At 47.1% G+C, this 20,065-nt stretch overlaps 1 protein-coding gene across 1 annotated transcript in view; it reads right to left on the bottom strand.

The window, feature by feature from the left end:
* Positions 1 to 20,065, bottom strand: part of Slit3 (slit guidance ligand 3) — a 571,841-nt gene that overhangs the window by 105,583 nt on the left and 446,193 nt on the right. Inside the window, exons 9-11 of the mRNA XM_040748452.1 lie at positions 18,469 to 18,610; positions 8,579 to 8,650; positions 3,619 to 3,690 (exon numbers count right to left, since the gene is read on the bottom strand). Coding sequence (XP_040604386.1) covers positions 3,619 to 3,690; positions 8,579 to 8,650; positions 18,469 to 18,610 — 286 coding nt within the window. The remainder of the gene's footprint in view (positions 1 to 3,618; positions 3,691 to 8,578; positions 8,651 to 18,468; positions 18,611 to 20,065) is intronic.

The raw sequence follows: 20,065 nt of genomic DNA, 5'->3' as shown, positions 1-20,065 counted from the left end.
GAATTCCTGAGCTGAGTTCTTTAATCACCCATCTAGACAGCAGGGCTATGGGTATGTGGGGGCATCTCCAGATGGCGCAGGCATTGCTGAGTTGAGGCCTGACTCAGTGGGGAGGCTGAGGAGTTTCGCTGTCTCAGATGGTGGCAGCTTCCACTCACTATCCGCCTGTCCCATTCTCTCAGATCTAAGAAGAAAGGAACTCAGATTTTCTTTTTGCATTTCATCTTTCAGGCCCACAGTGTCCCCTTGCTATTTCTAGGTCTCATGTTTGGTGACTTAAGAAGCCTGGGAAAGGAATAAGGCTTTCCTTTTCAAGCCCAGCACCTAGCGGGTCTGTAAACCTGGAACTGAGACTCTCTGGGCCTCTCTCTGCTTCATCTCAAGACCGATTTTGCTGTCCATGGGGTCCGGCCTCCTCTTTAATTAGGGAACAGCTAAAGAGGGCTTGGTTTGCTTCTGTTCAAAACCCCTTCTCAAGTCTGAGTACATGGGCTATGCAATTATTTACTTCCCACTCAAGTCAAGAATCTAGGCTGACGGTCATTTGAGGAGGCAAAATATTAGGAGGAAGAAACGTCGAATGAGTGTAAAATAGGCCCCCTCTCCCCACTGCCGCCCATTTCCAGAAGCCACTGGGAGTGAGTTCTCCATCAGCCTGCGGGTGTGTTTCATTAATGCTTCAACAAATTAATGACTAAATAGAAGTCAGCATGATGGCGCAGGCTCACATTTGTAATTCATATTAATGTCCCACTGCTCACTGTGCCAAGTGTAGTAATGCCACAGCCTGTTCATCTCCATGGATGTCAGAGCTTCTAGAGTGGTAGAAGCTGCTGGGGGTGGAGGTGGGGGTGGGGATGCTGGCGTAAGGGTCCTCAGGCACTCTATCACTCCTCAGTATGGAACACCCTCAAGTCTGTTGGGTCAACCACCTGCCTATGTGCAAGCGTGCCAGCCTGCAGATCGGCGTGGATTCCCGCCTGAGCCTTTACCTTGATTACCTTCGCTACCCTTTCACGTCCGAGCCCAAACAGTTCTCTCTCTGCAGAAGGAGGTCTCCTAAATGTTTTAGCTAAGATTTTCTACCATCTACTATCTTATTTTGCTTCTCCGCTGCACTTACCTTTATGTTAGCTTACATTACTTACACATTTACTTAGGTTTAGTTTATTCTTATTATTTTATATGTATGGGTGGTTCGCCTGTGTATGTGCGTGTGCCTGGTGCCTGGAAGTGGCCGGAAGAGGATGTCAGATCCCCTGAGGCTGGAGTTACAGTCAGTTGTGAGCTGCCACGTAGGTGCTGGGAACTGAACCCGGGTTCTCTAGAAAAGCAGTCAATGCTCTTAACTGCTGAGCCATCTCTCCAGCCCCTTTAGGCTTAGTTTCTACGTTCTTCCTTGGACTTTGCTGAATGTGATGATGTTCTAGGGCATGCCCATGGTTGGATCTCTAGAGTGGAGAAAGAGCAAGGTCTAGTAAATAAATGTCCACTGACTGACTGACTGACTGAATGAATGAATGAATGAACAGGTCTGGAGTAAAGGCTCTCCATCCCTTTACCATACACAGTCAGCTTCATGAGCCCCATGGGCTTCTCTGTTCAGTTCCTGGTCATATTCTTTATGCCTATAACACAGGCATACACTTCCACAGCAGGCATCTACTAAATGGAGGAACAAATAAACAAAAGCTGAGAGGTGTCTCACTTAATGCTTGGCACGCACCTCCGAGTTCACTACTGGTGTGCCAATTTCCTGTTTGGCAGATTTTGAATTTCTTCTGCAAGATGGGAATCATCCCACTGTCTTGAGACTGTTCCCAAACATGGGCTAAGGGAGGCCAGACAAGGGGAATGGGAAGGTTAAGACGGGATTCTGGTGGCAGGGGCCTCCCTGTCTCCTCCTCTCTGTGACACTCATCACAATAAGCAGACACTAATCTCATACACCGCCCTGTCTTTGATATCCCAGCCAGATGTTCTATTCGATAAATGAAACTAATTTACTCGGCAGGCAGCAGACAGCAGCTGAATCAGGGACTTCCTGTCCTCGGCTCCTGCCCAGTAGGATGGGAGGACATGTGTATCTTGTTACCTGCCTGCTTGTAAACTAAGGGGCAAAACACAGATCGCGTGCCTGTGAGCACCCTCTTTATCATCTTGGGTGTCGAAGGGGGGCAAGGCATTAGGTGTTATAGATGGATCAGCTGATGAAACTATTTCTGATGCTACACTTTCCCCATTATGTTGAGGGGCTGCACAACATGGAGATCAGGAGTGAGATTCTAGACCAAACATGCTGGGCTCAAATCCTACCTCTCAGACTCATTAGTGTGCTTTCACAGAAGTGTTTTTCACTTGTTTAACATGCTCTCTCTCTTCCACCTTCTTCCCTACTCCTTCTCTGAGATGTATGCTAGTGAGCGGGTACAGGCATGGGGTGTTGTGGGGGGCGTGGCTCACCTGTGTGTATGTATGGAGGCCAGAAGTTGATATCAGGTGTCTTCCTCTCTATTGCTTGTCATTTAGTTTTTGAGACAGGGTCTCTCAGTGAGCCCGGAGTGGCTGACAGGTAAGCTCCCAAGACATCCCCCCACCCCCGTCTTTCCCCTAGCCCCCAGTTCTGGGTTACAGCCATATACCAATGTGTCTGCTTGTATGTGGAAACTGAGGATTTAGACTCAGGTCCTGAGGCTTGAGCAGCAGGTACTGTACACGCTGTCATCTCCCTAGCCCTGAATCTTTTCTTTCATCACTGTGTGCTAGGTACAGTCTGAGGTGCCAGGGTTACGTGCGGGAACAAACACAGTCAAGGAGCTTAGATATGTGGCAGTAGACTCCACAGTCTATGTTTCTGTGAGGATTTCACCCACAAGACTCCTTGAGGAGTATCTGGTTACAATCAGTGCTTGATAAATGCTGTCAATTATTTTAATACTGTAATGTGTCAATCAAACAGTGTGTTAGGCATGGAAGGATCTCTCTCTCCCTTCTGCCTGAGGAAGCATGCAGAGAGGGCTCTGTCTATGCCCCGGGTGAACTGCTGAGGGAATCAGGGCAAAACCCTATACCTTCTTAGCCTGGGAGTCTAGTGACCCTTGGTGGGTGAGGCTTTGAACCTCAACATGGGGCTAAACAAGGGATTGAAAAATCCAAGAAAGTAAGGGTGATGGGATGGGGTAGATCTTTTCTGAACTAAGTACAATGTAGGAATAGTCTAGAAATCAGAAAGAGGAAATACTGCCCTCCTCAACAAGGCCAGAGACTGTGGGAGGAGGAGTGGTAAGCCGTGGCTTCATCTCAGACATACATTACCATTCTCTCCACCCGACCTCCTGCTCTCCCCTGAGATAGCACTGTGCAACATAAGGTGGGAGGGGGAGTGAGGTGAGAGTCAAAGATGCATTCGAATTAGAAGCCAATAACTGGGAAAGCCGCCGGGCACTTAATCAATAAAAATAATGCATGTGAGTTGTAGAAATATTCCCCAAGATCAATTTCCCCTGAAGAAATATTTGTTTCTTTTACCAGATTGCCACAAGTGTGTAAGGGAACATAAAGCCTTGATAAACACCTCCTGAAAAATACGGGCGCGCCTCCCACCCCGGCCCCACTTACAGCGATGTGAGTGATTTCAGGCCCTGGAAGGCATCTGGAGCTATGTCCGATATCTGATTCTTGCTGATGTCTCTGAAAACATTAATGGGAAAGTCTGAGAACACGGCTCACAGGTGTGATAACGCTCTTCCTGAAGTATGCACCCAGCAGTTCAGCCATTCAAAACTGGTACAGATTAATTGATCAATCAAGCAATTTATTTATTCACAGCACAAGAGGCAATGCCTAAAGAACAAATCTCCTGCTGCCTCGGGGTAAAGTATGTCTTTGTATGGCTTCTCAGGTTCTAAGGAATGCCCACTTAAGTCTTGCCTGGCACAAAAGGCCATGAATATGTAGGTCATTCCTGTTTGGGGGAGAAGCTGCCTCCAGAAGCCATGCTTGATGGGTATGCTGATGAACTGTGGTCCCAGCACTTGGGAAGCTAAGGCAGGAGAATTGGGAGTTGGAGGCCAGCCTGGGCTACATAGTGATACCCAGTCTCAATAAAACAAAACAAAAACTCAACCAGCCAAATAACCAACAAAACAAACAAACAACAACAACCCCCCCAAAAAAACCAAACCCCAAACCAAAACCAACTTCAAGCCAGGGCCTTGGTCTCAGGTGCCATTATCAAGTATTTAACAGTACAAACAAAGCGGCATGGACCCCACCCAACCAAAGGCCAGGGCAGGCTCCTTTGTGCATCACTTTTCTTGTCTTGTATCCCATAGTGATTATCATCGTGAAAGCCCTGGGGTATTTCACCTCCCTGGTCACTTCTCATCACTGACCTGATCAAATCTCTCTGAGCATGGATGATGCCATCCTCTCATCTGTCTGATACAAGCAAATCACAAGACTCTCAAAGAATGCCTTTAGACAGGGATGTGTCACTAGTTGGGAATGCTCCTCATTTGGGAACAAGCCCAGGGAGGTGACATGTCCAGAATTTAAAAGAGTCGCTGTATGGTAGAAGGATCTTCCAAACACAGTGCATATAGTAGCTAGCCTGGCCTTGAAGGTCCAGGTGCTGTGGCTAGCCTGGTCTCAAAGTTGTGGGTGCAATAGTTAGTCTTGTCTCCCAGATGCAGGGAGCCTTCTGCTGTACGCTTTGAGCATACTGGTGACAACTGGGCCACAGTTTCTTGCTAATGGCCCTTGTGGAAGGGGATTTCTTTTCCTCAGAGTTAATAGCTCAGGGCTGGCCTTTGGGCGCCTGTCACTGGCAGGAGAGATGGACCAATTTCCTGCGACAAGAAACTCCTCCCATTCAACAAAAATAAATCAATGGGTCCTTGCTTTTGTGGGGGAGAGGGAGGGCTGAGGTCTTCACAGGCCAACAGGAGGAGACAAGAGGATATTGAGAAGAAAGTACATCTGAGAAGATTATTGGTCAATGATGGCCTCCAGTGGGGCCAGTCACCCAGCAGACCAGCCTCTTACACAAAAGGCGTACCTTTGTCCTGTCTCCCCTTCATCTGACAGCCTAGAAAAAGGCCAAGCAACAACTTTTGCCTAGACCTCTGCTCCCTCCCATCCTACTTCCAAAGCCTATAAGCTGAAAGATATTTCCCAGGTTAAGGCCCCTCTGGCACAGCTGTCTGACTTATCCCTTTAGCTGGCAAGATAGCCTCAAACAAATCCAGATTGTGTTTTCAAACTCGTCAGCTTACAGTGGGCTTTTCTTCGTGTCTCCATTTTTGTATAAGGGCCTTAACAAGCAAATACCCTGGATTATCCTCATCTTGCTCACCCTCAGGGTGGCTGCCTAGCAAAGCATTTTACAACAGCACACAGGGTCTGCTCCCATTAGAGAGGGGGACTATTTTGACTTTTTCCCCATCGTGGAATGTCCATTCACAGGACTCAGAACTCTAGCATAAGGAAGTTCCCTGGGCCATTGGGAAAGATCCTTTCCTCAGCTGTGTGGGGAAAGACTGGGGTTTCAGTTCACAATGACAACTTCGGGACTCCACTCTCCTTGGGCTATAACACAAAGTGAGACAATTGTCTGGTTTGAGAGTGATGGATGATGGGAACCAGAAAAGTATAGTTTGGTGGGAATAGACCACCAAAGGTTACTTAGACCTTTCTTTCCCATAATTTTTTATCCTATATATCTATATATTTTAGGTGATGTTTTGGAATATATGCTCACTGGGAAATGGCTAAATCAAGCTGTTTAGCACATTTAAATCCTAGGAAGTTATCTATTATTACTTGTGAGTACATTTAAAATGTACTTGGAAATTTTCAAGTAGACAATACACTGTTATTAACCATAGCTAACATGGTCTAGGATACATCTTTTGAACCTCTTCCACTAGCCCAACTGAGATACTGTATCCTTGGACATCTCTCCAGTACCACACTCCGCCTCCACCATGGCCCTTGGAGTGTCATCTACCGGCTGCTTCTCTGAGTTGGAAGTTTAGATTTATGTGTATGATGGCTACTCTCCACTGTCAACTTGACTAGATTTGGCATCACCTCTGGCTGTGTCGCTCAGGTTGGCCTCATCCACGTGACTCAACCTCCTGAGTTGGGATTATACCTGTACCACCACGTCTGGCTTCAAAGAACTCTACTAGCACCAGTCTGGCAGAACAGCTCAGGCTTGCCCTCAGTGTTAGGGCTGTCTACACACCAACTCTACAAAACCAGGAAAATGGTCTCCAGTACCCCCATCTCTTTACTGATACGGGTTTTTACCTGGCTGTATTTATTTTAATATTGGGGTGATCATTAGAAATAGGTTAGGAGAGGAGACAATGATTCATGGATAATTCTTTTTTTTTTTAAAGAGAGGCCAGGATGTCACAGCTGAGGGGAAATTTCCTCCCGTTAAATATTATGTATAAACTATTCATGGTCACCTAGGAGGAAAACATGATTAGGGTCTGCAATCCATTTGCATCTGAGACTTACCTGAGCCCACACCATTAAACAACAGTGTATATTTCTGAAATTCTATTAGTCAAAAAAGTTTAAGCTGATTCTTTTTCCTCCTCCCACCCCTTTGTGGGGCATCACAATAAATGCCAGTGACATCAGAAGTGATCAAAAATTAAAATCACTCTCCAGGTCGTGAATGATAAGGTCTTATGAATTTTGAATGTGCCTATCGTGGCAACTCCAACAGGATGAAGAAAGGACAGTAAAACACAGCCAAGCTCTAAATTACCTGGACTTCACAAAAAATTAGAACAGGAACTTAAATCATGCAGGAGCTATAGGTTGAGGGCAGTCACTGAACTTGCCATTTTTCACCAAAATTACTATCTGGGTGCATAACCAAGCTGAGCTTTAAAAATGAATTTGGGGGATGCATAGAGAGTGAGCTGGAGAAGCAGGGATACTGAGAGATTAATGACCCGAGACTTTAAATATTAAGGCCTATATTTATTCAGCTCTTCTAGAAAGGATGCTGCCAAAGGAAGGGAGAAGCCAGTGCTGGGAGCTGGTGCATTATGTTGGCTTCCACTAGTTGCAATTGCACTAGGAGAAAATCTTGTTTGCTTTGGCTTTCCAGGGAGATGGGAAGTTGGCTTCCTGAGATCAGAGGGTAAGCCTACTAATGCCACTGTTTCATGGGCATATTTATTTTTACCATGAAAGGAATCAGTAGACCTTGTTGATACTGGCCCCTCCCATTCAGGGGAAATCAGTGAACAGGCCTGGCACGCAAGGAAAAACAGGATGGAGCCCATGCATAGTTTTCATTCTCTGGTGGGGTGAAAGCAGCACACTGAGTTAGGCTCATGGCTTCCCAACATGGAAAAGGGAAATGGGGTCTCCCTTTAGAATCCTTTAAAAAATATTTATTTGTATTTAAAGCCTGCGTGTATGTCTGGTATGAGGGTGTTGGTTTCCCTGGAACAGGAGTTACAGATATTTGTGAGCTGCCATGTGGGTGCTGGGAAACTGAACGTGGGTCCTCTGGAAGAGCAGCCTGTGCTCCTAACCACTGAGTCATCTCTCTAGATCCTCCCTCTAGAATCATAATCTCTGTGACGGGTCATTTCTGAATCCCATTTTTGTCTCTTCAAATACTTCTGTGCTGAGTAACTCACGGATGAGGTTTAAGGTCATCATGTGACTGATACTGTCCCCCAGGGCAGGGATGATGCGGGAGTGCAGTGGCAGGCTGCTGTGGTAGGGAGGCTATAGCATGCTGGCATCATCAGCAAGAAGTAGTGGTGGGTGTGGTATCAGTAACTATGGTACTGGGGATGCTAGGTTTGACCATGGTCAATTCAACTGACTACAATCTTACACCATATGCCCTTATGTTGGGCATAACCTCCAGGGCTAACATATGTCACTTAGAAAGGAAAGCCTTTACTGTGGCCTCAAGTGCTCATGTGACCTAACCTTTACCTGAATCTCCCAAAAATCCCTTCGCCAAACCTCCCTTGCTTACTCCTCTTCATTGGCTATGAACTACCACACACAATTTCCATGCCTTCTATTTACCACTACTGTTGCTTAGGACAGCTTACTGAATTCTGATATTTATTCCTTATTTTTTTTTGTGCTCTCCCAACTGAAGTGGAACCTCCATGAATGTAGCTTTCATTTTTGTTGATGGCTCCATCCAGATTCCGGCATGTAATGGACCTTCATTTAAAAATTAGTTGTGTGAATGTATGCATGTTTGCAGGAATGTGAGTGATGGCAGTACAGGAAGATGAGAAGTCACTATCACACTGCTGTTGATATCACCAAAGCCAAGGGCATTAAAGTTGGCCAGTGTGGCTCTGGGAGTGGGGTAGCTCACCTGCTTTTCTCACAAGGATAATGTCACTTTCTCTGGTCAGAGAGGCTCTTAGCTTTACATGCTGAAGTTCACAAACCGTCACAGCCTAGCCTTGTCTGAGAGGAGTGGCTGTGATCTACTACACCCTGCAAAGCCCTCTACCCATCCACCCTCCCACAGAACCATTCCGACAAAGTCTTTCCAAGGGAAACTCACATTCGCTTCAGCTTCTTGTACTGGGTGAAGGCTCCTGCAGGAATGGATTTGATGGAGTTCTGTTCGAGGCGTCTGGAGAACAGAGAAGAGAATAGTCATTAACCAACTACTCATCACCAAGGGACCACTGGGGGCGGTTACTGTATTCTCTGGCCTTGAGGTCAGGATGGCATTTTTTAGCACAAAGCACAAGGGCCCAAGGCATGTGTCCCAGTTGTGGGAGAACACTGCAGTAGCCACAGTGTTCAGCTGTTGGCCTGCGGAGCCTCATCCAGGGCTGTGGGAGAAAGCTGGAAAGAGGATCCAGGAGCTGCGATGCTTGCCCATTAGCAGTTGCCTTTGGAGACAGAATGCTGTAGGAAGCAACCAAGCAAAGTGCTGAAAAAGTCGATGTCACAAAGAAGGAAGAAAGAGATGGACCATGGGACAGCTGGGTTTCCCTGCCATGGAACCATGTTGCTATTTAGTTGACATCTCAACCACAGAGCTAATGGGCAGAGCTGTCAGCAGCTGATTTCATCTTGGCAGTTTTAATATTGTGGCAAAACAGCCTCAAAGTCTTCAGGCTTTCAGCAGGACATGCCTCAGACTGGCTCCCTGAGAACCTGCAAGTTTCAGGGCCCAGGCTGGACCCCTGAGTCGCTGCTGGAATGTGTACCATATACGTCACAAGAATTTTCTCAAATGCTTTTAGTCTTAGGATTATGGGAAGAATAGGGGATGCTGCAGGCCCAGAGCCCAGAACTTCCTGGGAAGAGAAGGGGCCATGGGGAGAAAGTGAGCCTTTCCATTCTTATTATTTCATCTCTCAAATGTCTTCCCACCACTAAGAACCGGTGTGGTGGGAAACAGGCATGAGCGGCAGGTGGGATGCTCTATTACAGATGATAAATGACACCCGAGCCCAGGCTGAGGACTCGGTACCTCATCCCCATCCATCTCCCTTCTCCCTGAGGTGCAGATCTTCTCATCAGCTCCTCATTTGGCATAGCTGCTCCCCAAACCCTCAGCTGGGAACACACACACACACACACACACACACACACACACACACACACACAGAGAGAGAGAGAGAGAGAGAGAGAGAGAGAGAGAGAGAGAGAGAGGAGAGAGAGAGAGAGAGAGAGAGAGAGAGAGAATGTTTGGAATGGGATATGTGGGGTGCCAGAGGGAGGGGGGGGGGGACCAGCTCCCTCAGAGACTATGTCTAGTGAATGCACACTTCTGGCAAGGAGGACCCATTCATCTTGAAGAGTAATCCCCACTGCAGAGTGGGGGAGACAGTCGTATTAATTTGTGCCTCCACGATCTCATCTTCATTGGGGGAACAGAGTATTTGTTACTGGAACCGCTAATGGAGCAGTTTGCCAGCAATTTTCCCATTTCAAACAACATCTCAGCTGCTAATGTGGAATGGTTTGTCAGGCCTACCCATAACACAGACAAATCACTCTCTAGGCAAAAGGAAGGGGGAACGAGAGGGAGCCCGAAGAGGAAGGGCGGGTGAGAGGAGAGGGAGCATCAGGACAGATCATTCTTGGCTGCTGGATGAACACGGTTTACAAATGAGACTGCCACGGTCTGTTAGCAATGTCTTTGTGCCCTGCTGGAGGGGGTGGGGACAGCACTTTCCTGGGACTGTAGTCAGAGGCATGTTGGACGGGGGCCTAGTTGGCTGACCGGCTGCTAGTGAGTCACCAAATCTCGCCAGAGGGATTCAGAGACCATGGGCTACTGAATACAGCCACCCACAGAGGCTGTCTTGACAGACTTCCCAAGGACATTCTCATTTTCCAACTGAGTAGAGAGTTCAGCAGAGATTCCTCAGTCAATGTAATGGCTCCATGGATCTCTGGGGTAATGCAACTCTCCGGCATCCTGTTAGTCACCTGCCACCCAGGAAAGGGATTCCATGGTTTGCTGCCTTCAGAGAGAAACATTGTCTACAAGGATGGTGACCCTTTTCCTTTTTTGGCAGGGGAATTCATGGCTCCTTGCTATAACTAGAAGCCTGTGTATGTGAAGCAACAGTAGGTGCAAGTTCTGTTGTCTATCTGTACAATTTGTAGTCAACCAGCCTCCACTTCGGCAAGTACTAAGGGAAGGGGTGCTCCAATAAGCAGGATGTGGTGCTGAACCTCAAGGACTTTTAAGAATCTCTTGGTAGAGCTGAATCACACAACTGAATTTCACTGCTACCACACAATCAAGGCAAACCATCATTTATGGAGTTGTGTTGTTTATGCCTATTATTTCTATGAACCCTTACAGATACAAGGCAAGCTGTACCGGCCCATTTGTAGACACGGCAAAGGGAGTCTCGAGGGATCGAGCAGCTTGTCAGAAAGAGCAAAGCTGGTTAGTGGTGGAATTAATGAGTCCTGTTTCTATCCGTTGGTCACACTGCTTGTCCCTATTATGAAAATGGGTAAATAGAGGCTTTCTCAAAGTCATGGAAAGTCGGGAGGCATTAGGACCCCAGGGACATCATGGATGTAGACTCTCAGTGGACAAACTCTCGGAGCTGATGGGACAGAGAAGTGACTACGCTTCAGCTCTCTGGATCTATGGGCTCCACGCTTACATATTCAACCAACTTTATTTTTTTAAGTTCATAAAAAGTCATCTTATTTAACATGGATAGACTTTCTGGCCATTATTTCCTAAGCAATACAGTCTACTTACACAGTATTGGCACCACTAGGTACTATGAATAGTTGAGAGGACTTACAATATACAGGGGGACGTTCATAGCTTATATCCATTCTATATAATGGATCTGAGCATCTGAGGATTAGGAGTTTCATGTAATCCCTGGAAGTATCCTACCCATGTACACATAACATGCATATTGGAGTACCAGGGAGTGAGGTTTGGACAAAAGACAAAGAACTCCAAACCTAGTCTATTACCCTGGCCAGAGACCTTGGCTTGCATCCTGCAATCCTCAGGGTTTCTTACTCTGGGAATGGGCTTTCTTTGTATTTCTCAGCCATTGGGCCCTTAACAGAGTGTCAAAGGCATGACATGCTCAGGAGGCAGTGAGACCTCTTTGATGGTGGTGGGGTAGTTGTGAATTGCCTGTGTCCCTTAAATAAAAAGAGGAGGGGAAGGATAACAACATTAAGAACTAACAAGTGTATAGAGGCCAGCCACTGCGCTTTGAATCTTACATAGCAAGTCAAACAATATCTACACATCTGTGAAGTACATCTGTTATTGCCGCCTCCCTTCTCTCCCTCCCTCCTTCCTTCTTTTGCAACACAATCTCCTTATATACCCCATGCAGGAATAGAACATGCTCTTCCTGCTATAGCCTTTCAAGGACTAGGATTACAGGCATGCACCACCATGCCACACAATTCCCTAACCCTACTTTAAACACAAGAGAGAGTTGCGGCCCAGAGAGGCAAAGACACTAGTGCCAAGTTAGGAGAAGCTAGAGCAGGGGTTTCAATTCAACTTCATCTATTCCAAAGCCCAGACTCTTGACCACTGGGTTCTATTGATCCACCATTCTCCTAGTCCTTGCCAGTTCACCTGCAGGGAAAATGGCCTTCCTGTCAGGACTGGGGGGGGGGGGCGCGGGCCTTCCTGTCAGGGCAGGGGGGGGTGTGCATGTGTACACGTGGATACACATGGGCACTCAGTCTCACAGAGCAAGGACCTTGAGGAGGTTGAACATGTCACCTGTCCTGCAGCTTGGAACAAGGAGACAACGATCCAGCCTCCCAGTGAAAACGCTCCATTGTAAAGAACAAAAAGAAGCCTAAGCATTAGCAAAATCTGTCACATTTCAGGCTATGTCTGAAGCCCACAGCTGTTTTAGGGCTCTCATAACTGGCACACGTGTCTTGCTTTGTCTGGCAAACATTCTTCAGGCTGCAAACAGATTTAATAGAGCTAGCATAAAAACAAACATACAAATCAAACATCCAAACATCTTCCTGCACCAGCAAAAACAATGGGAACATCTGATGGGGGATTTCAGCCATTTGCGCACTGTATTGATCTGCCCTAGTTCCTCAGGTGCTCCTTTAATGATATGTGTTTTGCAAACACGCAACTGAACACGATCTATTTCTGGCAATGCGTAAGTCACCATGATGGCAGGGCTTTGTTCAGTATGGGGGTGCGCTATAAGTCACCCTATAAAGGAGGTTCTTGGGCCATGTTGAGATGCTGGCGGTACTGGCAGCAATGACGGTATGATGAACGTCTAGCATTCATCAAGGGCTTTTGAATGTCAGACAGGGTGCCCTTCATACACTGGCTCACCTGTTCCTTTCTACGGTGCCACGAAGCATGCAGTGCTGTTACACTGTGTTATAGGAGTGGTTCAGGAAGTCATTTTGCCCAAGACCACTAAGAAGCCAGGCTGCTGTGACCCAAGTACCTGGCTCTTTAACTCTAGGCTCTACTATCTCAGGGTTGGGAAATAGAGAAGTTTTATTCTTTTAGTCCTTGCCAGTTAAGGAGTTTCCTAATTGTTAGTGCTCTTAGTTCCCCCTGACTCAATCTCTCTCTCTCTCTCTCTCTCTCTCTCTCTCTCTCTCTCTCTCTCTCTCTCTCTCTGTCTCTCTCTCTCTCTCTCTCTCTCTAATATACATGTACATGTGTTATGTGTGTACATGCATTTGGAGGTTGGAGGTTGGTGTTGGGTCTCTTCCTCCATCAAGCTCCACCTTTATTTTTGGATACCGTCTCTCACTGAACCTGCAGCCATCCATTCAGCTAGTCTGACTGGTCAATGAGCTCCTGGGATCTGCCTCACTGCCATGTCTCATGCCCTACTTTTTATGTGGCTTGTGAGGATCTGAACTCGGATCCTCGTGCCTAAGCAGCGGGCACTTCATGTCAGGTCCCGAGGGCTTTGACTTGGGACTCTTGTTAGGATATCTAGACCCTGGGGAAGGAAGGGAATTTCATGTTTACTTCTTTCCCAAGTCATCCTGAGACATTTGCTTGGAGACCATACAAGAACCCAGAGTTCAGAAGTTCAGTTCTTGACACATGACACCTTTCAAGGTGTACCCTGAGCCTTAATTTATATATTGGGTCTACAGCAAAACTGAGGGATGTGGGTGAATCTTACATACTCCATCTCTAATGGACTGTCTGCTAACAGCTGGCACTGCCTACGGAACACAGAGGTAGGTGCGGGCCAAGTGCCAGAGTTGCTCTTCTTATGGAATGTGCCTGCAGATGTGTGCAGATGCTCCCAGAGAACATTCTTTAATCTTAAGAAAAAAAATGAATGGTGTAGGAATTTGAGACGGAATTATGCTAGCATGTCACACATATATGAACAGGGTTTTGCGGTTCACATTCCATTTTTAGTAACTTCCCAACACTGTGCCAACCTTCCAGGTTATGCCACTCAGTCACCACAGGAAGTCTTGATAGCCTGCATTTACCAAAGGGGCTCCTGGATAAGACATGAGGTGTTAAGAAATGTGCCTGAAGTCAGATAAAAGCAGGATTCAAGTGCAAGATGGTTGACCCTAAGGCTCTGAACCATCCTGGGTCCTGATCACTTTCTTCATATAGCCAGCACCTGCTCCCATACCTGTACCCGGTTTCTACCCCAACCCAGGTCAGTGCCTCAGAAATCTGGTGCTGTCAAACATCTAAGTATCCAGGATGCTTAGACATCTGCAGTGTTCTGGCTGTCTGTTTGGCTGGTCATTTTATTTTTAATTACACAACCTTTGTTAAGCCTCAAGTGTAGCTAAGCCAGTGTCTTCTCATGTCAGCTGACTATGAGGGTATGTGTTCCTTCCAGATGTCCACTTACAACTTCCTGCTGAAATCCATCTACAGCATTCCCCATCAAATCAGTTTTCCTTCCATGGGAAAGGACACAAGACACTAGAGGACGCCACACAGAGATTCAGAGCAAACGTGGACGAGATGGGGCTGAGAATCAGAAGGTACTCTTCATACAGATGGCCCCTCTGGAGCGTTTGAAGGCCCAGGAGGGAGTCTGCAGACCGAGATCAGAAGTGTGTGGGCCTCTGGTTCCTCCTTGAGTCTTTCCTGGCTGGAGGCTGGAGCCAGTTCAGAGAAACACCAGGGAGCTACGTGAACAGTGCCCTTGATGAGAGCCGAGTTTCGAGGAAAATCTACAGCAAACCCTCTTACTGTGGGTTTTCTGGAAGAAAGCTATTTTTAGAGAAATTGGCTCTGGTATGCGAGGAGACCAGCACACACTTCTCTGGAAAAAAAAATCTAAAAGAGTCTGCCAGCTTGCTTTGCATGAGAGATAGGCACTCCTTCCAAATGCCTAGAGTGTGGACTGTTTCCCAAGGTTAAGACGATTTAAAAAAGAATCTGCAATGGCTATGGATGGAGAAGAGGAAGTGGGGAGTCTGGCACCATGCCAAGTATTCGTAAGTGGGAGGACATGAATCTGGATTCTAGGCAGCCATGGGCAAGAGGTGGAATTCTTGATATTAGAGAGAAGGCCAGGTTCCAACATCTCTAGGCTGATAAATCAAACACACCTTCTCTGCTGAGCTGCATCCTGCTGTTTCCAGCCCGCTCCTCTTCCCTCCTCTCATGGCTCACCCGCTGGTGTTCTATCATCACTACAAGGACATACTTCAGCTGCCTCAGAGACTTTGGGCTAACACACAGGTCCCCAAGGCCGGGCACTGCTGGTGCTCCCTACTGCACAGTCTCTCTTACACATCACCGTTCAAACTCCTCCCCTGAACCACGGGGACTTAATTCATCTGCTTTAATCTCTCAGCTCGTTTCATGACAGAGGAGAATGAGGCAAGCGCAGCGAGAGAAGTCCCGTGTGATCCATCTGGTAGACAGTGGGTGCCCAATAAGCAGGGGCAACCTTATTACCATGTCTGCATATATTTGCATGATGATGAGCTACTCTCAAGTTCAAGTCACACGGTTTGTGGCTAGCCTCGGTCTACAATCAATCCTCGACTCATAACTCTCAAAAGAACTGACTGTCTTCGTGGAGGCCCCTGATCAGTAGGTGCCTCCTAGGATATGCTTCCTGCCTCTTGTCACCACTAAGAATGAAAGTGGTGGTGATGTTGCAGTAGCTATGGTTGGGAAATAATGATTATGGCTAACAGTGTATCTTCTGTGTGGGACACAATGCCAAGCATCTCACAGTACATGCCATTTATGAAGCACTCAGAAAGTACCATCAGCCTCTGAAGTTCTCAGGTAAGAGAAGGAAGACTCGGAAGATTTATTTGCCATGGCTACAAGGCAAGGCCAGAGGTAGCACAGGGGTCTGCTGGGGCATACCACCTTAACCTCCAGGTTGGGATGGGTCTGCTGGAGCATACCACCTTAACCTCCAGGTTGGGATGGGTCTGCTGGAGCATACCATCTCAGCCTCCAGGTTGTGATGGGACTGATGGAGCATACCATCATAACCACCATATGGTATTGTCCTATCTAGGCTGTCCATTCCTAGACTTTGTGATTTTATAAACTAGGTCGTTACAGATTTATTTATAAATTATCCATAAAAGGTAATCTGTATGCATGTGTATTATATAATGCATACACATATTCTGTCTGCAGTGCCCATCATTTTGAAAAATAAATGGCATTTTTGATAACAGTAAAAAGAAGGAAGTCTGGAAGTTTAAAGGATGCTGCTTTAAAATGGCATTTTTTTGCTCAATTAAAAAACAACTACCACATTGTTCTTGACTTTATTCCTTTAACTTGCAGTGGTTAAAAACTCAAGAATCATCTCATATTAACATCCTTGTTTGTCAATGTTTGTCTTAATTATCAATGTCCAAATGAGAGTCCAGTCATCTGGGTGTAGTCTGGCCGGTATAGGATACACTTTTAATGTAGGCACCTGCTGTTTTGAACTTCTGGAGACCTGAGTTGACCTGTGAGGTCCACACTTGGGGATACATGGGAAGCTGGAGAGGAGGGGAGACAGACTGGGATGGGGCAGCATCCCCTGATACAGCCTGACAGTTTAACTTGGCCTCTTCCTTTAGGCTGTGAGTTAGTGTCTTGGCCAAGAGGAAGGTCTCTGGGTGCCAAAGAAAAAATATATAAAACCTGTCAGGTGAAAGGAAAGAACTAAAGAAGACTGGGGCCAAACCACAGGGATCTGCAAGGATGTGAGGGTGGGCAGGTGCTCTTGCCTCTCACACTGAGAGGGCCAAAGTCCCGCCTGGCATGGGCAGAGGCCTCAGAGAAAGAAGAGCGTAGAACTACAAGGCAGAGGATGATGACGGGGCAGCGGGAGAGATGTGGGACGGTCATGGGGCTGGGGTGACGAAGGGAAGTGACACAGGAAGAGAGAAGCAGACAGATAGACAAGAGGAAGAAGCCAGAAGGGGAGAGGTGGGCAGGGCTCTGCAAACTGCAGAAGAGGGCTCTCTCCGGGTCTAGGGCAGAGCAGTGCGGATGGTTATGGCAGCGCACCATGACCAACCCACTTCCCCTCCTTAGCTCCTGCTACCCTTAGCTCCGCCCCTTGCTTCCTCTGCTTCAGTAACAATGGCCTCCTGGTATGCCAGACACACTTGCATGCACCTCAGGGCCTTTGCACATACCCCTCCCCCTACCTCTACCAATCTTGCTCCAGAGATCACTTTTGTTACACCCCCCCCCCCGCCCCTCGTCTGCGTCAGCTCCTTGGCTTGCCTCATCTTCTCCACATACCAGCCACTTTCTGACACACACACTTTATTATTTGATCTCTCTAGAACACACAGGCCCCAAAAGCAGACATCTTGTCTACATGGTTTGCTGCTGTCTCTCCAAGCACAGACAAGCTGCCGTACAAACACACAGATAAACGAAGTGGTGAATGGACCACGTACCGGAATGAGTTGAGAATAGAAGGGTAAGAACAGGGGAGGTGGAGGCAGCTGAGAGGCAAGGGAATCTACGACTTTGATTTTGAGGGATTTCATCCCAGGTTTAGAAGCCTCCATCGGGTGCTAACGGTAAAGATAGGAAATGAAGGCAACTGTGATCCTTTCAGGGCTGGCTCGAGGCCAATGCTGACTGCCACTCTACTCGCCCTAGAATGAGACAATGGCTATTTTATAACTCACGAGGGAAGATAAACAAGGCTGATTCACGGGGACACATCCTACTGCAGGTTCACATGTGCACACATGCGTGGACACACAGTCTTGTCTCTCTGCCTGAAGAGTTAATCTAAAGGACAAAGGTCTCATAGGAACGAGAAACAGCTATGAAACCAGTTCAGCATTTTAACTGCCTCTGCTACCATCACCATGGTACAGTCCCTTGCCCCTGTATGGAGGCCTCCACTGAGTGTTCACATTGAGTATTTCATCTTGTTTTCACCAAGAGCCACTGAAATTTAACACTACAATTATCAGGTTATCTCTGGTGAGAAAAACCAAAGAAAACATGGAAAACTAGTTTACCAAATACCAGCCAGTCAGCCAGTCAGTCAGACAGTATGCAGGAGATTCAGGGTATAGACTCCATCTGACCCCAGGCAGGGATTGACAGTTTACTGAAGAGGACCAGGCATAATACATTTTAGACTGTGTGCATTGTGTGATCTTTGGTCACAACTACTCTATACTGCCCCGAGAGACCAGCCAAAGACAGTATAAACAAATGGGGATGCATGTGTCCCAATAAAACTTTATTTGTAAAGAAGATGCTAGGTGGGTCTTCTATAGGATGCATGCAGCTTAATGATGCTATTCTTGAATCCATACTATTGACCACTGAGCCATTATAACTGATGAAAACCTAGAAGCCTAGAGAAGAGATTCCTGGGTGTTTTTAATGGCCACACTTAACAGCCCAACATTCTGATAGTCTATGTAGGGACTTACTTACTCAGGGAGGTGAACTAACTAGGGATGGAGGGACAACAAATGGGCACTTACATTTCCACGATGCCCTCTGGCAGGTTGGCAGGGATCTCTGTCAATCCCTTCCCTCGGCAGTCCACGATGTTATTACTGCACGTGCAAGCAGAAGGGCAGGACAAGGAGTTGGCATTGCAGGATGGAGCCTCGGAGTGGGGACCTGTGGAGCCAGAACGGAATGGTCAAGTCATGTCAGCCCTAGATGCTTCCTGGCATTGGGCCTCACTAGCAGCTTCCCCAGGATGCAGCTTCAGTGATAAGCAATCTGGTGAGTTACCATCAGTGGGCATCCCTCTCTTCTGGGAGACACAGAGAGGTTCTGGCCTTGACCCCACTATTTGTGGGTCATCTCATCTGCCCTAAATGCAAGAAATACATTGAAATGTCTTACGGACACTGGCAAAAATTTCCATGTCCACATGTTTAGGGGGATGCCTGGCAGGGCAGGAGCTTCCTAGAGTCAGGGTCATTGCCATTGGGTCTTTGGCTGCCTCCAGTTGTCTGAGAGTTCTTGGGTAAGTGGCAAAGCCGAGCTTTTCTGCTCCTATCTCTGCAGATGAGGACTGGGGAAGACACATTCTGAGGTCCTCAGTGGAGCTGCTAAGCCACCTGACCTTCAGAACAATGGATGTGGCAGGTATGGGACACCTCGAGGTGTGTTTTAGTCTCACTTCTTCCTGCAAAGTCTACAGAGGGTCCAGCATGGATACACCCTATCATCCTCATCAGTAAGAAGAAGTCTGGGAACGGCTGGCCCCCGATGCCAGTGTAGATGACTTTCCCCAAGGAAAACTGCCAGACCAGGCCTTCTACATCAAGGGGTGAACGCAAAGGACCGAGCTAGGAGAACTGCAACACCCTGGACATCTATCTTCCTGTAGGGGAAATGCTGGCTCGAGTCTGCCAACTCCACCCATTCAGGCACAAGGGATGTGAGGATGGCCCCTCTTTGGAGCAGGCAAAATATTACTTGCTGAGTATGCGTCAGAAAAGGGGGGGCATCAAATTAGAGGGCTCCTGTTGGCAACAGGAGCTTGTGACATGGATTTTTTCAAAGGCGCCCCTCTGACATCTATGTTGAAATAAATTAATTTAAAGCAGACTCAGGTAGCAGTCCCCTGGGAACTGGCTGAGTCTTCCCTGGGTGGTTCTAAGTCAGCTGGTGGTATACACTTTGTTTCAAGTCATGTTGTCAAGGCAAAAAGAAAAAAAAAACTTCAAAAGATTCCTTAACCAGGTCACTAATAACACTTTTAATTACATAGAAAAAAAAAACAACAACAGTAATTATAGCGTCCGTCAGCACCCTAGGCTGGCGGCTCCCCAGGCAGGCATTCACCACCTCATTGTGGGGAGGCCAATACCTCCTGGTTTAAACACTCCAGGTTCAATCTGATTGAAAGACAGATTTCCTCCCTCTGCTAGCACATCCCTCTGATGAATGACTAAAGAACCAGGTTCAGTCCCCTAAAGGCCTGGGTGTCTGTAAAGCGATGGCGGAAGTCCCAGCCCTTTGCTGCCTCTGTGCAGACTGAGAATGTAAATTCTTTAGTCTTACTGTTATGTTCTCATGGTTTACAACAGGCCTCAGCACCAAATAAACTTAATAGATATA

The sequence above is a fragment of the Mesocricetus auratus genome, unplaced genomic scaffold (assembly GCF_017639785.1).
Source record: "Mesocricetus auratus isolate SY011 unplaced genomic scaffold, BCM_Maur_2.0 Super-Scaffold_100007, whole genome shotgun sequence".
Taxonomy (NCBI): domain Eukaryota; kingdom Metazoa; phylum Chordata; class Mammalia; order Rodentia; family Cricetidae; genus Mesocricetus; species Mesocricetus auratus.
The sequence above is the reverse complement of the archived record's forward strand: the minus strand, read 5'-3'. Positions and strand labels throughout refer to the sequence as shown.